The 18,408-nt window shown below is 37.5% G+C and overlaps 2 protein-coding genes across 2 annotated transcripts; one reads left to right on the top strand and one right to left on the bottom strand.

Annotated features, from left to right (window-relative positions):
• Window positions 1-3,198: 3,198 nt before the first annotated feature.
• LOC108665497 (NADH dehydrogenase [ubiquinone] iron-sulfur protein 5) lies at window positions 3,199-4,566 on the top strand. Its single transcript, XM_018152252.2, has 2 exons — window positions 3,199-3,440; window positions 4,109-4,566. The coding sequence occupies exons 1-2, from the start codon at window positions 3,234-3,236 to the stop codon at window positions 4,214-4,216; spliced, it is 315 nt and encodes a 104-aa protein (XP_018007741.1). The 5' UTR covers window positions 3,199-3,233; the 3' UTR covers window positions 4,217-4,566.
• Window positions 4,567-4,914: 348 nt separating this feature from the next.
• LOC108665496 lies at window positions 4,915-13,012 on the bottom strand. The gene is made up of 8 exons (XM_018152251.2): window positions 12,796-13,012; window positions 10,726-10,937; window positions 9,951-10,056; window positions 9,578-9,793; window positions 8,498-8,601; window positions 7,290-7,372; window positions 6,335-6,425; window positions 4,915-5,938 (listed from the first exon to the last, which is right to left on the bottom strand). Exons 1-8 carry the CDS (start codon window positions 12,873-12,875, stop codon window positions 5,421-5,423), a joined length of 1,410 nt encoding a protein of 469 aa, XP_018007740.1. The 5' UTR covers window positions 12,876-13,012; the 3' UTR covers window positions 4,915-5,420.
• Window positions 13,013-18,408: the final 5,396 nt, after the last annotated feature.

Below are 18,408 nucleotides of genomic sequence, written 5' to 3'. Positions count from 1 at the left end.
GTAATATCTACTTATTTTTTAAATTTGGATGAGGTCTGTTCAGTATTGATGAATTTATGGCTAGGAGAGTTGAACATGAAGTAAGGTTTTCCGTATTAATAAAAAACAAATTGATGTAAATATCTCAATTAATTCTGTCTGCAGTGCATTGGTAATATCTACTTATTTTTTTTAATTTGAATGAAATCTGTTCAGTATTGATGGATTTATGGTTGGGTGAGTTGAACGTCTAATTTTGCGTTTGAGTCCACAGGCAAGTTTGCAGGTGGGTCCGGAGAAGTGTCGATTCAGTTTAAGAAGCGGGCTTCGCAACAAAAAAAAAAAAATTTCGACATGGCTATAATTAAGTAAAGATTATTACTTGTAGGTAGTTTAATTAAATATGAAATCTCCCTATTAAAAAGTTATATTTCATTGGTCATTAAAGTTTATATCAACTACGCAAGTCGAACCAACTATAATGAACTATGATGTGTTTGGGTTACATCTGACTCTTCCGCTTATCGAATACGGAACATATGGTAATCGTCAACTGCAGCTATAAAACACACGGAATGTAAACAGACGGTGTCCGTGTTATCATTTGAATTTGGAGAAAATTTCTTCTAAAATAAAGTTCTATATTTCTCATTCACCAAATTTCTGTATCAAGAAATATATATTATTGAAGGATAATTAAAGGCATACTGTACTGAGTATTTTGTCTGTTCCTTGAAGAACTGCTCCTGTGCGGCGTAGACTGATGGCCAGGATTGTGCCACACCTGCACAAAGATAGAAAAAATTTAATTATTTTGCGCCAGCTGTGTGATCCTATGGCTTCCATAAACTCATAATGCACGGGAAATTTCACCAAAAACATGCATCATCCTGAGTGTGGCTCTGTTGGGGTATAGCTTCAGTCACCCCCAAGCTATCATGGGGGAATGTGTTCATGCAATTATTCTGTGCATCTCTGACTGACTATCTTTATTGTACTAGCTACAATAAATCCCAATATTTAGAGTGCAGTAACCCAGTGGGAGGTCTGTTGGCTGTCCTGAAAACATGCACCTGCTCTCACTACAAACCTATCTCCTACAGTTTTCAAGCTACATCATTGAGAGATGTACCATTTGATTGGGAAAGAAAATATCTAGAGAATGGTGGTAGCTTTTGTGTAATTTCGTTATAGTTAGGATTATATTTTCCAAATGGGGGAGTGGGGCAATCGAAAAATTGACAAAAAATGACCCCCCCCACCCACAAAAATGAGAATTTTGAAAAAAGCCTGCATCTATTGATAGATATGTTCTTTACGCATCAAATGATTGTCTCAATGTTGTAGCTTGAATATCCTAGGAGGAGATAGATTTCTCCAGTACCTTACCCCTTTTTGGCTGTTCTTCAAGAATTTCATCTTCTCTTTCATTTTTCCAAAGAAATTACATGAACAAAAAAGTCTTAGATTTCTGTTTTACACATGTGTACCAAGTTTCAAAGTTATCTGTCTGTAAATGAAAGAGTTATTAACAAAAGAATCGCTATTTATAACCACCCAATATTTTTCTCCAAGATATTTATTTCTATGACAGTATGAACCGCATTTGTCAGTTTAATCATAGAGTGCAGGCTGTGCAGCAAAAAAGTTTTGTTGATATCCATATTTTTTAAAAAGATGGTACACAAAAAAAAAATAGTTTTTTGTACATGCCTTCCAAATTTCAGGAATCTTTAAAAGGCCCCAAGTATCTGATAAAACTGATAAAACCCCTCTAAAAGACATTCACAGCTTTGTTTTGCACCATCAACTAGTTTGATCCAACCAGTAGATCCAATTAAATATTGGATGAATTGATTTATGGATCCACTCAATCATTGTGTATATAATCATCACCTATATTTTGTATTGTGTATGTATATTTTCTTTTATTTCTTGTATATTGTATTTAGAATCTCAGCGCTTCCTTTGCATTATGAATATATAGGGCCTGTTTAGTGTTCAGCTACAGCATTATTCTACTGTTCTCTGCATGAAGCCCTTGACATTTTTTAACCTGAAAATGCTATTGCTTTCATTTTTGCATCAAGTATAAAATAAAACATGAATAAATTTAGTGTTAATAGTGCAAAAAAAGTTAGAAAGTGCAGCCTTATCTGTATGATCCACTGGTACATAGTGGTAGTACAGAGATGAGAAGCAAAAAGTTTGGGTCTTGGGAAGCAGTTCATTTTTCGCAGTTGTGGGTTGACAGCATATAATTGGGATTTGGGATCAAAGGTTGTGCTTCAGCGTGGCTGTTGCAATAGCCCTAAACAAACATCAGGGATGGGTATCAAGGTAGAACTTAGGCTTCTTCAACCACAAAAATGTTGAATTTCTTACAAAAATTTATAGATAGTTCCAACTGTTTTAGCATCTTGTTAGCAGCCTACATGGGAAGATGAATTGTTTCATAAGATTTCTTGTAATTAAAATAGCAACTAAATTTAAAATTTTTGTTTGTGCACTAGCAAATTTCAATGCAACTTGGTATCAAACTAGCTCATTTGTGAGTTGCAGTTCATTTGAAAAAGTTGCAGCAGCAGAGATAAAAATAGTTTATGCTCAGACACAAGTTTCTTGGGAAGTATCACTTATTTCTTATATAATCATTATAAACTGATAAACTTTTTAAAAAATAGATGTATTCTGTCATATTTGTGGTGCTACCATACATGTATGATACTCCAATATATATTACTCCAAGAACTACCATCTTCAAGCAAGGGCAGGGTGGCCTAGTGGTTACAGTTCAGAGTACCAGGATTGGAGCTGAGAGGTGAGGGTTCAATCACTGCTCTGTACGCCAGTTTCTGGTCAGAATCGACGAGGAGGCCGGGCGGTTAAGCAAATTTAGAACAGAGAGTTGTGAGGTCAAGACTACAACAACTTGTAAATGTTCAGCAATGTTAAGAATCAGCGACAGGCCTACAACCTAATAAATGCTGAAATGGCTATTATTATATTATTGTTATCTTCAGCTTGGGCTTCAAGCAAAAGATATATTCCTGAAATATCTCAGCTGCAAAAGCTAGAGCTCATGCCATAACTTATTCTTTGGCATGAATGCTAGGTTATTTCAGATGAAAATAAGCTAAGCATTTCGATTTTTTTAACTCTCCAATTTGATTGATTGTCTAGAGATTTTCTGATCAAACCTTTCTGAGTACCATTTAAAAAAGTCCAATTTTTTCATCTATTTCAGAGCAGTTATGGTTCTTACTAAATTTCATCCCTTTATTCGCACACCCCTCACTGATTTGGGTGCACACATGTTCACCCATCAGTCTGGCACCACATGCTGTGACTTTGAAATGAGGATGGTTGAGTGTGTTGAAGCCTATGGTATTGGCCAAGCTGAAGCAAAATGTAAAGATTATTTTGATGACCTCGCAGAGTGCATGTTGTCTACCAAAGCTGTGAGTACCTTTGTTATTAGTTTCTTGCTGTAAGATTTGACTTGACATCTTTCATTTTAATCTGTAAATATCATTTCATGCCCAAAATTGTTTTTATGAAATGTTTTTTTTTTTTGTATCTAAATGTATTTCATTTTTGTGGCAGTCAGTAGAACGAATGTCTTTCTAAACTAAATGACTTAAGAAGTTAGTGCAGCATTAATTCTGTATCCATTGATAATGTGTTGGCTAATCTTAGTTAGTTATCTTTACTGTATGTTGTGAGCGTAATTATTGATGACTGCTTCTCTCTTAATTGGAAAGTTTGAAAGATAAGATCTTACCTCATGTTGGCTATGTCATGAGGTGGGAAATGGTCTGCAAAATTTGTATTGCTTTTGAATAATGGTTTTTGTTTCTTTCCTAATAATTAGACATCATTTTACCTTCATACGTTTCTTATTTTGAAACATTTCTTAGCTAAATAGGAAGTTCATCAAAATCAGTTTTACTAACTTTTAGTCGATGATTAAACAAGTTGTCTCACTTGAGATGGCAATTGGACAAATCTATCTACACCGTTGAGGTACCAAAAAATATCATGAAAAAACATCGTGAATACAAGTTACAATAAAAATTAAGTTGGATGTTTGCATATTCCTCGAAATTAACTATAATGTTGTTTGCAGTGGAACCGACACAAGGCAATGGAGCGGGAGCGCAAGCGGCAGGTTGCCGCTGGGGAGCTCAACAAAGAAGATCGCTACCCAGTGCAGTCAAGAGTAGACGGCTACTGATCATCATCTTTTTGCTTGGAATTTCATTTTCCACCACATTGGCACTGGTCAAATTCAATTAGATGTTTACATTAATTTGTTGCACATCTGGAACATGTCAGCTGCCTCAGATTTTTGAGAATCAAGCGTTTGAGAACTATTAGGTTCCTTTGTAAGTGCAATGCAAAGAATACAGTGTAATTAGTCACATTCGTAGGGCTATTATTGTCGGTGGACAGTTAAATTTTGTAAATAATACTATTTCACCATTATAACGTATAATATCTCGTTTAAATACCATTTTCCGTAACAGCCGTGAAATTTGTTTTTGAAAATTGCGTTCTTCAATAAAGCTTTATATGTATGAGTCACCTTTGGTTTCACTTGCGACGGTAACATCCAGAACAATACAGTGACTGGAAATATTGTAGCAGAGAGCCGCAAACAATAGCGGTAAATCACTTATGCTGTCAATGTCATGTACACTTCAGTATCATGTGTAGTTTCTGGTAGAATAAAATTAAGCTGATGCTTGACTATGTATCATATTGGCAACAATAGAACCTTGGGAATGCAAATGTTTTTGATGTTGAATTTCAAGCAAATAAGTGACCAATGAAGATAGCAATTTCTAGAGTCTTGACTACAGAATTATGTCGTAATCGTTACAATTGGCACATGGACACAGTCTTAAATTATGGAAACCAATAATCCTTTCCCACAGGTATATATTATTATTATTACAACAGGTACTACGATAACAAAGTAAAATATCACAGAAACCATCCCAAAACACAAGCTGACGATTGTCTAAGAATAAATTAGCTGAGCCTTTGTCTCAATTTGCTATCCAGCTGACGCTATATTGCTTAACCGGATCTTCCCTTTAAAATTCAGCTGCGTCTTAGTTGGCCATCAGTTCTCAAGTGAATTGACAAATATTTGAAATTGCCCGTATCACATGAAGAGAGCTTAGTGCTTTTCAGGGCAATTAATGAAAAAGCAAATCGAGCTATTAGTTTTTGTTGGCATAAACTAACGTACCCTAATAATAGTTATTGAGCGAGGGTACACATTTTCGAATGACGAATGGAATAGGAATGTCTTGCCAAGTTCGCAGCGTATAAGTACCAAAAATCCAAGTTAAAATGTTGATATTCAACGCGTTATTAAAATTAATGCGTAAGAAGCGATCCTGCGCTGTAGCTAAAGGGAAATTATATTCTTAAGGCACGGTTTCTTGGACACCTCCAAGCCCTCCAGACGCTTCTTCCTTTCTCTGGTCTTCACTCAGAACTTGCGAAGTTAAGTTGGCATTTGAAACGAAAGGTACCGATTGCTGAAGTCCTGAATTCATAGAGCCTAATTGCTGATGAAGTAGAGGAGGCGCCGAGGGACGTGTCACTTGCCCAGCTCCATAGCCCAAAGAGAAAGGATAAGTGTCACTTCCGTTGTAATTGTATCGATTGTACACACCATCATAGTTGCCGTACGAGCCGTAGTTCATTGCATTTCCATAGCCTCCATATGCATTCGGTGTGCCTATTTGATTGAATTGATTGCCTGATGTATTATATCCATAAGAAGAGCCAGAGAAGGGCGGGTTGTAGCCGTACGAAGAGGTGGCGCCGAAGGGATAAGCTGAGCCGTTGACGGAATGAGGTGCACCCAGGCTGTATGAAGAGTAGGGAAAGCTGTTACCGTATCCAGAAAAAGGTCCCGACTGCGTTGCTGACCACTGCCCTGCAAAATAATGTCAACACTTACAACAGAAGACGAAGAATTCAAGCATCGTTGAAGTTCGCTACAATGTTCAGAGGCATCAACTCACCAGTAGAGAAGCAAGTGTGAACTTACCTAGCTGCGTATCTAACAATAATAATTATGAAAGAATGAACTATATTCTATTTCATTAAGTGGTATTTTGCTCCAAGCATTCATCAGTTTAGCAGTGCAATAAAATTTTAGCAGCGGCATAACCTATTAAAAAACCCAACGGTTGAAGACGGCGGCAGGCTCTCTAGCATGACACGATAAAATGGGGCTATAATTTCGTTATGTGAGAACAACAAAATATGATTCTGTTCACTGATGTTTATCGAATGATGAGCATTTATAGACATCACGAAGTAAAGTTACCATCTGCAGCTGCAGGCTGAGCACCGGGAGGCACGTTGCTGGTGCGTGGATCGTTGGTGTTGTCTCTCCGAGGAGGTGGCGAGTTCAACGCCTGACAACAAGTCAAGTGGTCACATACAAGTTCAGATTTTGTATACAATAAGAAGTTTTAATATGAGCATGAAATTTCCGGCTCGTTATTATATGTTATTATTATTGAGAAGAAGAAATCAGTCCTAATATCACAAAAATTAACAACACACAAATTGAACGTTAAAGCCAGACGGGATGACATTAAAGTAGGAATTATGAAAAGCAGTGACTCAAAGGTGGTCAGAAGATCAAAAGAAATGACGGAACAAATCTGAAGTAAATTCAACAACAAAAAAAGTTGAAAGTAAGTTAGTGGTAAATTCTTTTATAGAGTTCAGTGAAAGTTAGACATTTGATTAATGAGCCAACACTCTGAGCGCTAGACAACTTGTGTGAAGCGAAGTATACGAATGGACGCCGGACGAAAATGACGGACTAAGTTCACATACAAAATGCAGACATTGATGCCAAAATATTCACGCTCATAGGCAATCGACTACTACTCAAAAAATTCGACCTACATACGGAACTAGCGTAAAGAATAAATTTCCTCCAAGAAGAAGAGTGTAGTGGGCAGGGTGGCCCAGTGGTTAAAGTTCAGAGTACCGAGATTGGCGCAGCGAGGCGCGGGTTCGATCCCAGCTCTGTGCGCCAGTTTCTGGTCAGGATCGGCAAGGAGGCCGGGCGGTTAAGCAAAGCAGAATCGTAGCAGTGAGTTGCGAGTTCGAGACCTCAAAATGCTGTGAATGTTCTGCGATGTTAAGAATCGGCGACAGGCCTACGGCCTACTAAACGCTGAAACCGCTATTATTATATTATTATAGTGAAAAATGACAGAACATCATTTGAAATGAATCTCGGTAATTTGGTTTTATCAACTCACGTCCATGATGTAAATGATGAGCGTTGGCACGGTGACAAAGAGCGTCGTGAGCAGCACCTTACGCCACGGCCGCCACGTCTCACCTGGAACAACAAGCAATAAAGTAAAGATGGCGCATCTATCCATAGGAAACAAGATGTGCGCTCATTCATGTCCGAGCTTCACCCTATTACATGCTCAATCCCAATGAAGGTAATGCTAGCGTAGGTGGCCATAGATGTATTACGTCATACAAGCGTTAATGATAACGTTGGTGGACAGAGATGTATTACGTCATACAAGCGTTAATGATAACGTTGGTGGACAGAGATGTAGGTATTACGTCATACAAGCGTTAATGATAACGTTGGTGGACAGAGATGTAATACGTCGTACAAGCGTTAATGATAACGTTGGTGACGAGAGATGTATTACGTCGTACAAGCTTTAATGATATAGTTGGTGGCCAGAGTTGTGTGACGTCTTGTCACGTTAGTGATAATGTTCGTGGAGGAGGCCAGTGCAAAATTACATCTCATAAGTTCAATCGGGGTTCATGAAGTTTACTTGTGTTTAACGAGACTATTACGTAAAAAAATTTGATACCGGATGTTTTTAAATTACGAAAATATCCAGATTTTCACGAGAAGAGAGTCCATATCTGCGTTGCAGGCAATCGTTCAAAATTTGGCTATAAAATAGTTTTTGCATGATGCAACCCATTACAACCTGCCGCTAAAGTTGGAAGTACTGACAGTCTAAAATAAAACTTTACAGATAGTAGGCAGTTTAGAGTATATTCTAGCTACTGTGCTCATTATTCCTCATTGATAAATTGGTTTCGTAGTGCAATGGAATTTTGTGAAGAGTCCAACAAACCTACCTACTGAGCAAGCGTGTGCAAATCATATTTTCTCATACTTATGAATTTGTTTGCATTCGTAGCACAGACCGTCTTGCTTAATGTTACGAGACGTTCCATTTTAGATACTCAGTTGAATTTGATGTCCTCCAAGTCAATCAATTGTGTTAAAAAAATAAAAAACATTTTCGTGGTGTTTCGTCACAAGAAACCTATTTTTAGCAAACATTAATGCATAACTGTGGCTCTCAAGAATATTTCCTCTCAATCTCTCATTTTAACTTATCAGCATGAAATTCCTACTTTAAACATGTCCACCAAACACAACAGCATGAAATATTTAAACATGTATACCCTGTTGAGACACCTGTCACCGTAGGCTGCATGGATGCCTGAGCCTCTCGCCACGCGCGTTCCACGTCGCTCTCGCTGCTCAGCCCCAGCGCTCTCAGCAGCCTCAGCACCAGCCACCTGCACAATATAGCCTTCGTTTCATGCCCGTCCACATAAATTATTGTATCATATTAGCCCTCCACAGCACATAACAGCTTTAGCACAAAAAGTCTTTGTTTCACGACTATCTGCATGATACATTGTATCATTTTAGCCCTCCACAGCACATAACAGCTTCAGCACAAAAAGTCTTTGTTTCACGACTATCTGCATGATACATTGTATCATTTTGGCCCTCCACAGCACATAACAGCTTCAGCACCAGCCACCTGCACAATATAGCCTTTGTTTCATGCCTACCTACATGCTACATTGTATCATTTTAGCCCTAAATAAATACAAAATTCACAAAAATGGGTCCTCTATAATGATGGGCCAATGAAATATACGAAGTAATAAAAAAAAATCAACTTAACATATTGATCTCTTTTTACATCACTTAAATGGGAATAGAAGACAAAATGTAAATATATTCTTCAAGTGAGAGATTTAGCAAAGAATTTGAAGATTACACGGGAAAAGTGGTCATGTTGGAATTGAGGGATCAAGTAAATACACATGTTGAAATTGTACGCAATTGCGTTAGTGCTATTTTTTCATAAGCATTTTCCCCTTAAAGTCAGTCAACAACGAAAAATTTGGGATAACATTGAATTTCATGACAATTGTCCTTTTAATATAAGGCAAACTGCATCAACTGTGGTGCAAAATAATAGTAGTGGAGGAAATTTTGGTTCCATATTTAGAAAAGTTAAATAAAATGACATCTTGTTGGCAGGCCTATCAACAGCAGCATTGAAATATGTATTCAATGGTAGCTTTCTTTTCACTCCTCTTAGTAACAAGACCAATGATTATCCAACGTTGAATTGTTAGGCAATTTGAATTGTAAAGCAATTAATATAAGTATGGTTTGAACCTGTAAATTGCATGAAAAATGCAAACATATAGTAAATCTGAGAACAACAAAATTTTGGAGTTGCCTAGGACTCACTTGACTCCCCGGTAGAGGGAAAACAGTGACATGGCGTGGGCAAACTGGTTTTTAATGAAGTGCATCTGCATGGAGAGGTTCATGAGAGATGACAGTGTGTTCTGGATGGTCATAAAGAACTGGTTGAGGATCCCAGTGAAGTTGCCCACAGACTGTAGACCAAGGCTCACCAAGTTCAAAGAACTGCTTGTTCCCTGGTACATTTGGTTCAGAATGCTGTAAGAGAAACATAAATCTCAGGATAATGTACACCTCAATGATACTATTGAAAATCAACGTCAATATATAATTCAATACTGTCTATCATAAAATAATAATCAGAAATTTTACCAAGCAATTGACCAAGTCATTAACAGTGAACAAATTTACTTACGACTCATTCCCAAGTTGGGTATTGTATCCATAGGTGCCAAGTGCTGGATTATATGGTTGGGGAGGCATGCTACTCCAGCCACTGTAGGAAGGTTGCAAGATTGTTCCTGCAGGCATAGTAGTTATAAAAAATAAACTTGAGATATTTTCTGAGAGATCATTGGTGCTTTTTCAGATAATTCAACTGTCATGAATGCTTGAAATTGATAAATCACAATAATTACTAATAAATATGATACACAAATAATTGCTATAAATAAATAAATATTATTAACAAAATAAGTACAATAAATACTACTAAAAAGTTTAAGATTTCTCCACTAATGATCAGTAGTCAATATTGCCTCACACTCCATTACTGCACTCCATTACTCCATGCCTCACACTCACAATATTGCACTCCATTACTTTCAACATATTTAAAACAAGGTACAGTAGTACCGTAAAATGGGGTAACTTAGACCGGCGGGGTAACTTAGACCACTTTTCGTTTTTTTAACAAAAACCCCCACAACTCAAAAACTATTTGTAGGCAGGAGCCAGCAATTTATGGTGAGTGAAGCTAGAGTATAGACCTGTATTTTGCATGTTTCAATTAAAGTTTAATTTAGCTAGTAAAAAAATGGCATCATTTATAAAAAAAAAAGTGGTCTAAGTTACCCCATTTTATGGTACCATAAAATCTCTAGTTAAAATGGAAGCGAGTGCTAAATAACAGAAATAATTTTTGAAACAAATTAAAGCTTTAGTTTGTGGTAAATTGAGGAATCTCTTACCAGGCAACATGGAGCTCCTGACAGCACTGTTTACAGGATTTGTAGGATGAACCAGGTGTTGTGTAGGAGTGTTAGATTGTAATTTTTTACTATTATCATGGCTTTTCAACTGTTGAGAAGATGGTGACTGGAGGCCTCCACCCCCACCTCCTTCACCTCCAACAATACTTTTTACTTCCCATGTTGATAAGTTGGCCTCTCTGCTGACATCGCTGTGAAGTATGTTAGGATTGTGAAACTTAACCAACCATGAAAGAACAACAACCAATACTGAACAAAATTTAGATAGCTAACAAAAAACATGATTTAAAAAATGTGTTCATCAGAATATTGATAAAATGCTGGATTGAAATTTACCTACTTATGAAAGAAATCTTGCCACTCCAAATGACCAATTTTTAATAACAATTAGACAGGAGATAATTCATTTTGCAGGAATCTTGTGGCTGCAAATGGTGAGAAAACTTTAGTCCTGGCTAAAATGGTAGATATACTGTCAAACGGTATAAAAAGGGACGGTTTTGAGCGATTTTTTAATAACTTCTTACCATGAAACATTTCAGAAACTAGTTTAGACTCATTTTATAGCTCTTTGCAAGGGCTATCCAATGGCATCTTCAAAAAAATTCCATATGCTATTATTAAGGTGCCAGACGCAAAAGAAACCGTCCCAATTTACCCCTGGTAATGGGGTAATCTGGGACACTTGCAATAAAAGTTAATTTGAAACATTTGAAGCATGCTTGTTTTTCCTTTATTGATATTATATTACCATATTCATTGATTACCGTATTATTAATGTGATATTACTGTATCCATGGACATGCCATTGAGCATTGACAATGACCTTGTCCACTTCAAGCTTCATATCAGCAGCCATGTAGCATTTCTTCTGTATCTGTAAGCTTACAGGATGGTTTGTAATTTTGCACAATTTTAATTGAGTCAAGTGATTTCACTATAACAAAAAAGATCGTGAAAAACATACCTGAAACAGAAAATAATGTTTTAGTGACAATCATCATATGTTTTGGAGAAATAAATCATAGTTTAGGTCAATTACTTTTCATTCTATGATGCCCGGTGCACAATTCTATATATAGCATTCTATGTACAATTTTGTGACGACCAATGATGCACTAATTTTTCAATAAGTGAATTTTTTTTCACTGAGCAAGGTAAATGTAATCAAAATTCTTTGTTGTTAATAAATTTTTTTTGTTAACTGGAATATTTGCTAACTGAGGTTTTACTGTAAATACATTTTTAAGGGTGTCCCTAATTTCCCCGGGGGGGGGTGTCCCGAGCAGCCCCACCATGCGGAAATGGCTGCCATTTTTTTTTTTGGAACAAGATAGGCAAATTCCATCAATTAAGTTTTCAAGCCAACACCTGGGTGCAACTTTTATGTAAGTAAAATTTTTCAATACGGCGAATCTTTTTTTTTTTTTTTTGCTCCAGACCTTAGCAGAGGTACTTTTCAAAAATTGCACTTTTCACACTTTTTTCAGCAATTTTTTAGAGATAGTAAATGTTTGATTTCTAGACTAGCTTTATACATAATAGATAGTAAAAATGTTGAAGTTTACGACTTTATGCCACCATTTTTAGTTTTGCAATATTTTGATTAGTTTAGCTGCTACAACATTTCTACAAAATGTGGGATGTGCATTCCGATTAACCCCACCTGTCCCTTTTTACCCCGTTTGACGGTATTCCACGCCACGTTAAACAGATTACAGAATACAAATGAAAATAAAAAAGAATACTTTATAACTCAAAAGATTCTTTACATAATAGAAAATCAACATTAAATGTATAAAAAATTAGCCAAATAGGCCTATTAGAATAAGAAAATCAGAACTCAAAGCAAGGATGCTAGCCTGCAAGTGCTGAAGTGCAAGCAAGGCTAGCTAGCCAATTGCATAACAAAATTTCAATTCTTTCTACGTTTCTACTTTAAAGATTGTCAATAATATCAAAATAAATGGTGAAGCTAATAATCGGTAGGGTACATTCTAGAAATTTTTGGGAAAAATGAATGCAGAATTTTTTCTTGCATAAACTCACCTTGTAGCAGGGAAATTTTCTCTTCTTTGGTTAACAGGCTCAGGTTCAAGCCCTGTGCCTCTTTTCTCTGCAAAGCTCATTTTCTGGCAACTGAAGTAACAACTTGTGTGTTTTTCCTAGTTGAGCATTGAGAGCAATAAGAAGTTTATGATATTATTCATTAATCATTAGTCTTGCCACTCGGCAAGCAATCATAATTATAATTTGGAATGATTTTTGATTTCCTATGTAAAAAAGTAAATAAACTTGGGTAAACGCGGTATATTCCGACACATTAAGGATGCATCAAGAAATGAAAAACTATAAAAAAAACGTATGCGTTACGTAAGTTCTGTTGCCTTCACATGACTCTCAAAACACTTCACTACGCGTCAGCAACGATGAAACGTCACAAAATGTTGCCATATTTTCAAATGTATGACGTCACCATTTCAACCATCAATGAACGCATGGAAGTTGGAACTAAAACAAAGCTTAATATAAAGGAAAAGCTGGAGAGATGACAGAATTACCTACGATGTCGGAATATACCGCGTTTACCCTAGCTGCTCTACAACATAGGTAGTCATCCTACTTGTTAATTAGCCAGCAGGCAAGAACATAATTTCAAGTAACAGCAAATGCATTTTCTGCTAATATTTATCTGTCCATAAATCCCCAGAGTAACAAAATAAAATTGGCAGTATTGTGATGTCATTATTGACAGGACAAGTTACATAATTGAATTTTTGTGATCTTATAAATTGAGCTTGTGTACTGTTGTACCTACAAGAAATGTGTACAGTCAGTAGCTCAGTACAGATACATTGTGTTCTGACTGTTCTCTATGCGTATGCGTCTTTATTTACAAACCATTAAATGATTAAGCTGGCGGTTTTTCTACAAGAACCATAACTCGTAACTTACTGAAGTCAAGTAAAGTGGGATTATGATAGGCCTACCCATAAAGTGATTTATTTATCAACTCTATCATCTATGTTAGGGTTTTATTTTTATATATAATATGCAATATATGTAAATTGGAGAGAAAAATTTTTAACACATGACAGTACAATTGGTAAAACAATGATGATTGACGACTTTCAAATTGGCCTGTTACGTAGGTAGCAGTTACATTAGTAATGAATCTTCTTCTTCTATCTGCTTTCTGAGGACTTGGTTCTTCACCACTCGCCTCACGTCTGGACAGGCAGCAAGGGTTTGGCCGCACAAACCTGAGGGCGAAGGCCTCGGTAAGTTTGCAAATCTGAAATGTTGTTCTGTTAGTTCATTCAGCTACTAGGTCCCGGAATTAGTGCTACATGCATGTTAGTAAACCTTACCTAACTGGAGGGTCTACCTAGACAGAGAGCTAGGGCCAGATGGTCCAGCCTGGGATGGCACAGCCTGGAGCATCATATTTTTTGGGTACAGGGGAAATAAGTATTGTGTTCAAGACCTGCTGATGCTAATCTTCTAATCTACTTGACTGCTACCATCAGGGTCAAAACTCAACAGGGGAGCCTCCTGTCTGGGGGATTTTGTACACATCTTGGAAAGGTCCTGTACAGGAGTCACATTTACAATTAGTCATGTGATGGGGAGGATCCTGCCAAGACTGTCATGCTTCAAAAGCATCAAAAGGATGGTTGATGACCATTAAATTAGTGATTAGCTGGAACAAANGCTATGACTAGCACTGGCAATAGGCTTGCCTTTATTTCCCTCAATACTGGAAACTAACTCTTCACCAACTGAGGCTCCAATTCCAAGTATATCAACATCTGATTGCACTGATCTACTAGTGCCAACTGTAGCCATCTGCGTTTCTGTTTGCCCGGCTGAGGTCGAAGACATCCTACAGAGCTCCTCAATCATGTCTCCCACTTGAGTTCCCTTCAGTCCTTCGGCCACTTCACTATCAAATACGTCTGCTAACTCCGCAAGCCCCGGTGAATTAGAATCCATGTTCTTATCCTACCCCGCGTATTTCTTATGAAGTCAAACAAATATCTTATTTCCCCAAAAATCAACTTTTAATACTATTTCCGATGATTTATACTCACGATTTCCTTATATGAAATTATTTCACGAAACGAAACACACCATACATCTTACAACTTTGACGGTTCGAACGGGGCTTTAGTAATGAATCGTAAATTTCTGGTGATGATGAGGCGAACACATGATCCACAAAATCCCGCGGTGGGGACAAAATCCGCGAATTTAACAACAGGCAACATTGCGCTTAAAGAGGCATATATTTTCAATCACACATAGCTTGTAAAAATTCACTGTTTGATAGAACGTGCCTCCCTATAGTATAGAGGAGTACCTGTGTTCGGGGGTTTTGGTTTTTGTAGAACAGACAGCGCGTGGCTTCGCAGCTAAAAGTTCGACAAGTTGATATAGTTGTGCCGGTCCTGATTCCTGCATAAAAAGGCCCAAGGGCCCAAGGATAGTTGCCGATTCTCGTAATTTTTTGACTTGTTTACAGAAGATCTGAAATCAGCCTTTTTAATTTTTTAATATCTACTGGATTTCTGCCGGGTCCGTAAGGTGCTAGGCATTAAAAGACTGTGAATATACGGCTTCATCAAAAAACGTAACCCACTTCTGAGGCACCACGACCAAATCCCGAACCAAGTGAGCAACCCGCTAGCCGATTTCACACGCAGACTAAATGAGTCAATGCAAAATTGTAGAAAATAAATGCCACTGAGGATCTGAACAAAGAACACTCATTGCCAGCTTTTCATAATGGAAATGAATTTTACTGAACAAACATAAAATTAACTTTATCAGGAATCAGGGTTAAAAAACACGTACCCCTTGTTTTAGCGTCGCAATCAGTCATAACATTGTTGTTTGTATTAGCAGTGCAAAGTATATTATTCTACGTAATGCCAAATGGATCTTCATTGACAAGACACTGATTAACCTATTTCACTTATTGAATACTAATTTCTTGAAGTAAAGATTGGCTAACACCTATTGCATTCTGTTTATAGATATTTCTGCAATAAGTGAAGGGAAGCTTCATGATTGCTAATATTTATTAGCCGGACTTGCCCTTTAGACTTAAATATATTCTTGTTGCAAGTCTTTAAATACTCGTAATTACATTCATCTTCGTGTTAATTTTCGTTGAACACGTACAATAGCGTTTCCCAACACACGAGAGGGCACATTATTGCGACAAACAACGGCTGCATCGATTCTGTATTTTGGTACTTGCAAGAACGTCCGATCAGTCTTAGTAGTTTATTTGCTATACTTAATTGAGCTTCATAATGTTTGGAAAACTTAAGCTCCTTACGAATGTAAATTAGGAAAACTTAATCCATTGTCGCATTTTCAATCATTGAATAGAGGTTGCGACGCTGAAGAAATAGGCCTATTTGTTGCTGATTGCTGATTCTTGTACTTGGTTACTGATTCCTATACTTTTCGTGACTTATTCTGAGGAGAATTAAAAACCGGCCTCTGGAACATTTTTTTTTCGACGTTATTATGCAATACCTACTGGTCTTATTGTTAGATCCGTACGGTGCTAGGGATTTCGAACCTGAAAAGTTGCTTCTGCAGAGCTTATTTAGTCTGTTCATGAACGCGTTCATACTCTGAGCGTAAGCGATCTCAATCGTGGAGGCTGTCCACATGTCGGTGACTCCCATCGAGAAGAAATGTTGACACATGGATGAGTTGCACTGCGTTCTTTTTAAATTTTATCCGTGGGCATGACTCTGGACATTATTTCAAATTTTTTCTACCATCTATCTATTCGTAAGATGGACTTCGTTGCTTCAGTTAATCAATCCACCGGCGATTTTTATCTGCGGCCACTTAAAGATGCTACTCGTAGAGTTGAACTCTTTCCGGTGAGAAACTTCTTCTTCAGTCATATCTATATAGATGCTGCATACACAGTAAAGAACGCGTCTGGTGGCCCAGTGGTTAAAGTTTAGAGTACCAAGATTTTAGCAGAGAGGTGCGCGTTCGATCCCAGCTCTGCACCAGTTTCCGATCAGAATCGGCAAGGAGGTCGGGCGGTTAAGCAAAAGAAATTTTGAAGCAGTGAGTTGAGAGTTCCGGCCCGCAACCGGCTGTGGATGCTCTGCAATGTTAAGTATCACTGTATCAGTAACCGGCCAACGGCGTAATAAACGCTGACACCGCTATATAATATTGTATATCATACGGTTTCGCTGTTTCATTCACTGATAGTTGGCTTCTTGCAATTCTGAAAGAACCAGCAAAATAACTCCGGATCGGGAAAATAATATTCAGTTTTTAATTGATACCTATGATATTCGCACAGCGCTCGTAGAGGACCGACCATCTGATATTACTCACTAACCTAAACATTTTCACGGGACTATCAAATATTTTCGAATATTTACGCATTTTAAATACCCGCGCGTTTGGTTTGATGCATCATGCTTGAATGCACCATGACTCACCACTTTTTTGACTAATTAGACGTTTCATGAGCCTCTTGATAAGCATATCTATATGCCATGGTTCAACCATGCTTATATCAAGTTATATGCCTTCTTTATCAACAGGCCGGCCTGCTTGGCCTTAAAATACTTCAAAACAATTATAGTTTTTTTGGAAAAAAATCATTGATATCGCTACATTACATCACCTATATTATATCATATAAATAAATCAGGAGTTTGGTTTCGGATCGTTAAGTTAGGTTACTAGTCAATCGTTCTCCACAGCGATTGGTCCTCTGACAGAAAGCTGACTTCATGCATAAAATAGATTCATCGAGGCTGGTGGCTTGCAATTGAGGTTGATGCCAATAAATAAACCTGATGAACCAAAGTAATTCAAACTTAATTCAATATACGTTATAGGTGGAAGAGATCAGGTTAGTTCATGGGATCTGAACAACTGGGCAGAATTAATCTCCGACAGTTCAGCTATAGTCTTATAGAACACATTGCAGGCAGTTGCAAGAGGGTCAAGGGAGGCAGTTTGAAAGAGCCTAAGAGACGGAAATAAATAAATAGAATTCCTTTAGAATCAAAAGAAAACACTCATTATTACTCAAGAAGAGGAAAGTAATTGATTTTCATGTACAGTCAGCCCGAAAAATGATATACTCCTTCTGCTGCCAAACTTCCGGATATAAATCGTTTTCCGCGGCATTTGATAGATCGTTATTTCGCCATGAGATTTGTACTCAAGCGTACACAGTTCTTGGCGATTTATGTATCCAAGTTTAGAACCGCCGTCGGATCATCGGATGTGCTGCGACAGCCTGGGTACTGCTGTCGACTGCGAGTGCTGTCTGGCGTCTGCGATGAGTGCGATCATCGAAAGTAAACCGGCTCACATTTTTCCAAATTCCATCTTCCATTCGGTACTGACTAAAACCCGGACCCGGACCGGTCCGCCGGACCCGGACCGAGTGACTAAAACCCGGACCCGGACCGGTCCGGCGGACCAGGTTCAAAAAAATAAAAGGCTGTAAATCATCTGAAACGTCGAGAAAACTTTTAATTTCAGTTATAAAATTTTTATATTTACTTGGAAAAATTTCGTCGCACCAACATATTCGGGTCACAGAAAAGTTCATTTCTCGATCAAACTAATCGATAGAGAATCTTCTGAAACGTC

The sequence above is a fragment of the Hyalella azteca genome, unplaced genomic scaffold, assembly GCF_000764305.2.
Source record: "Hyalella azteca isolate HAZT.00-mixed unplaced genomic scaffold, Hazt_2.0.2 contig8349, whole genome shotgun sequence".
NCBI classification, from domain to species: Eukaryota; Metazoa; Arthropoda; class Malacostraca; order Amphipoda; family Hyalellidae; genus Hyalella; species Hyalella azteca.
Note: the sequence above shows the minus strand (reverse complement) of the source record. Positions and strands in the feature narration are given on the sequence as shown.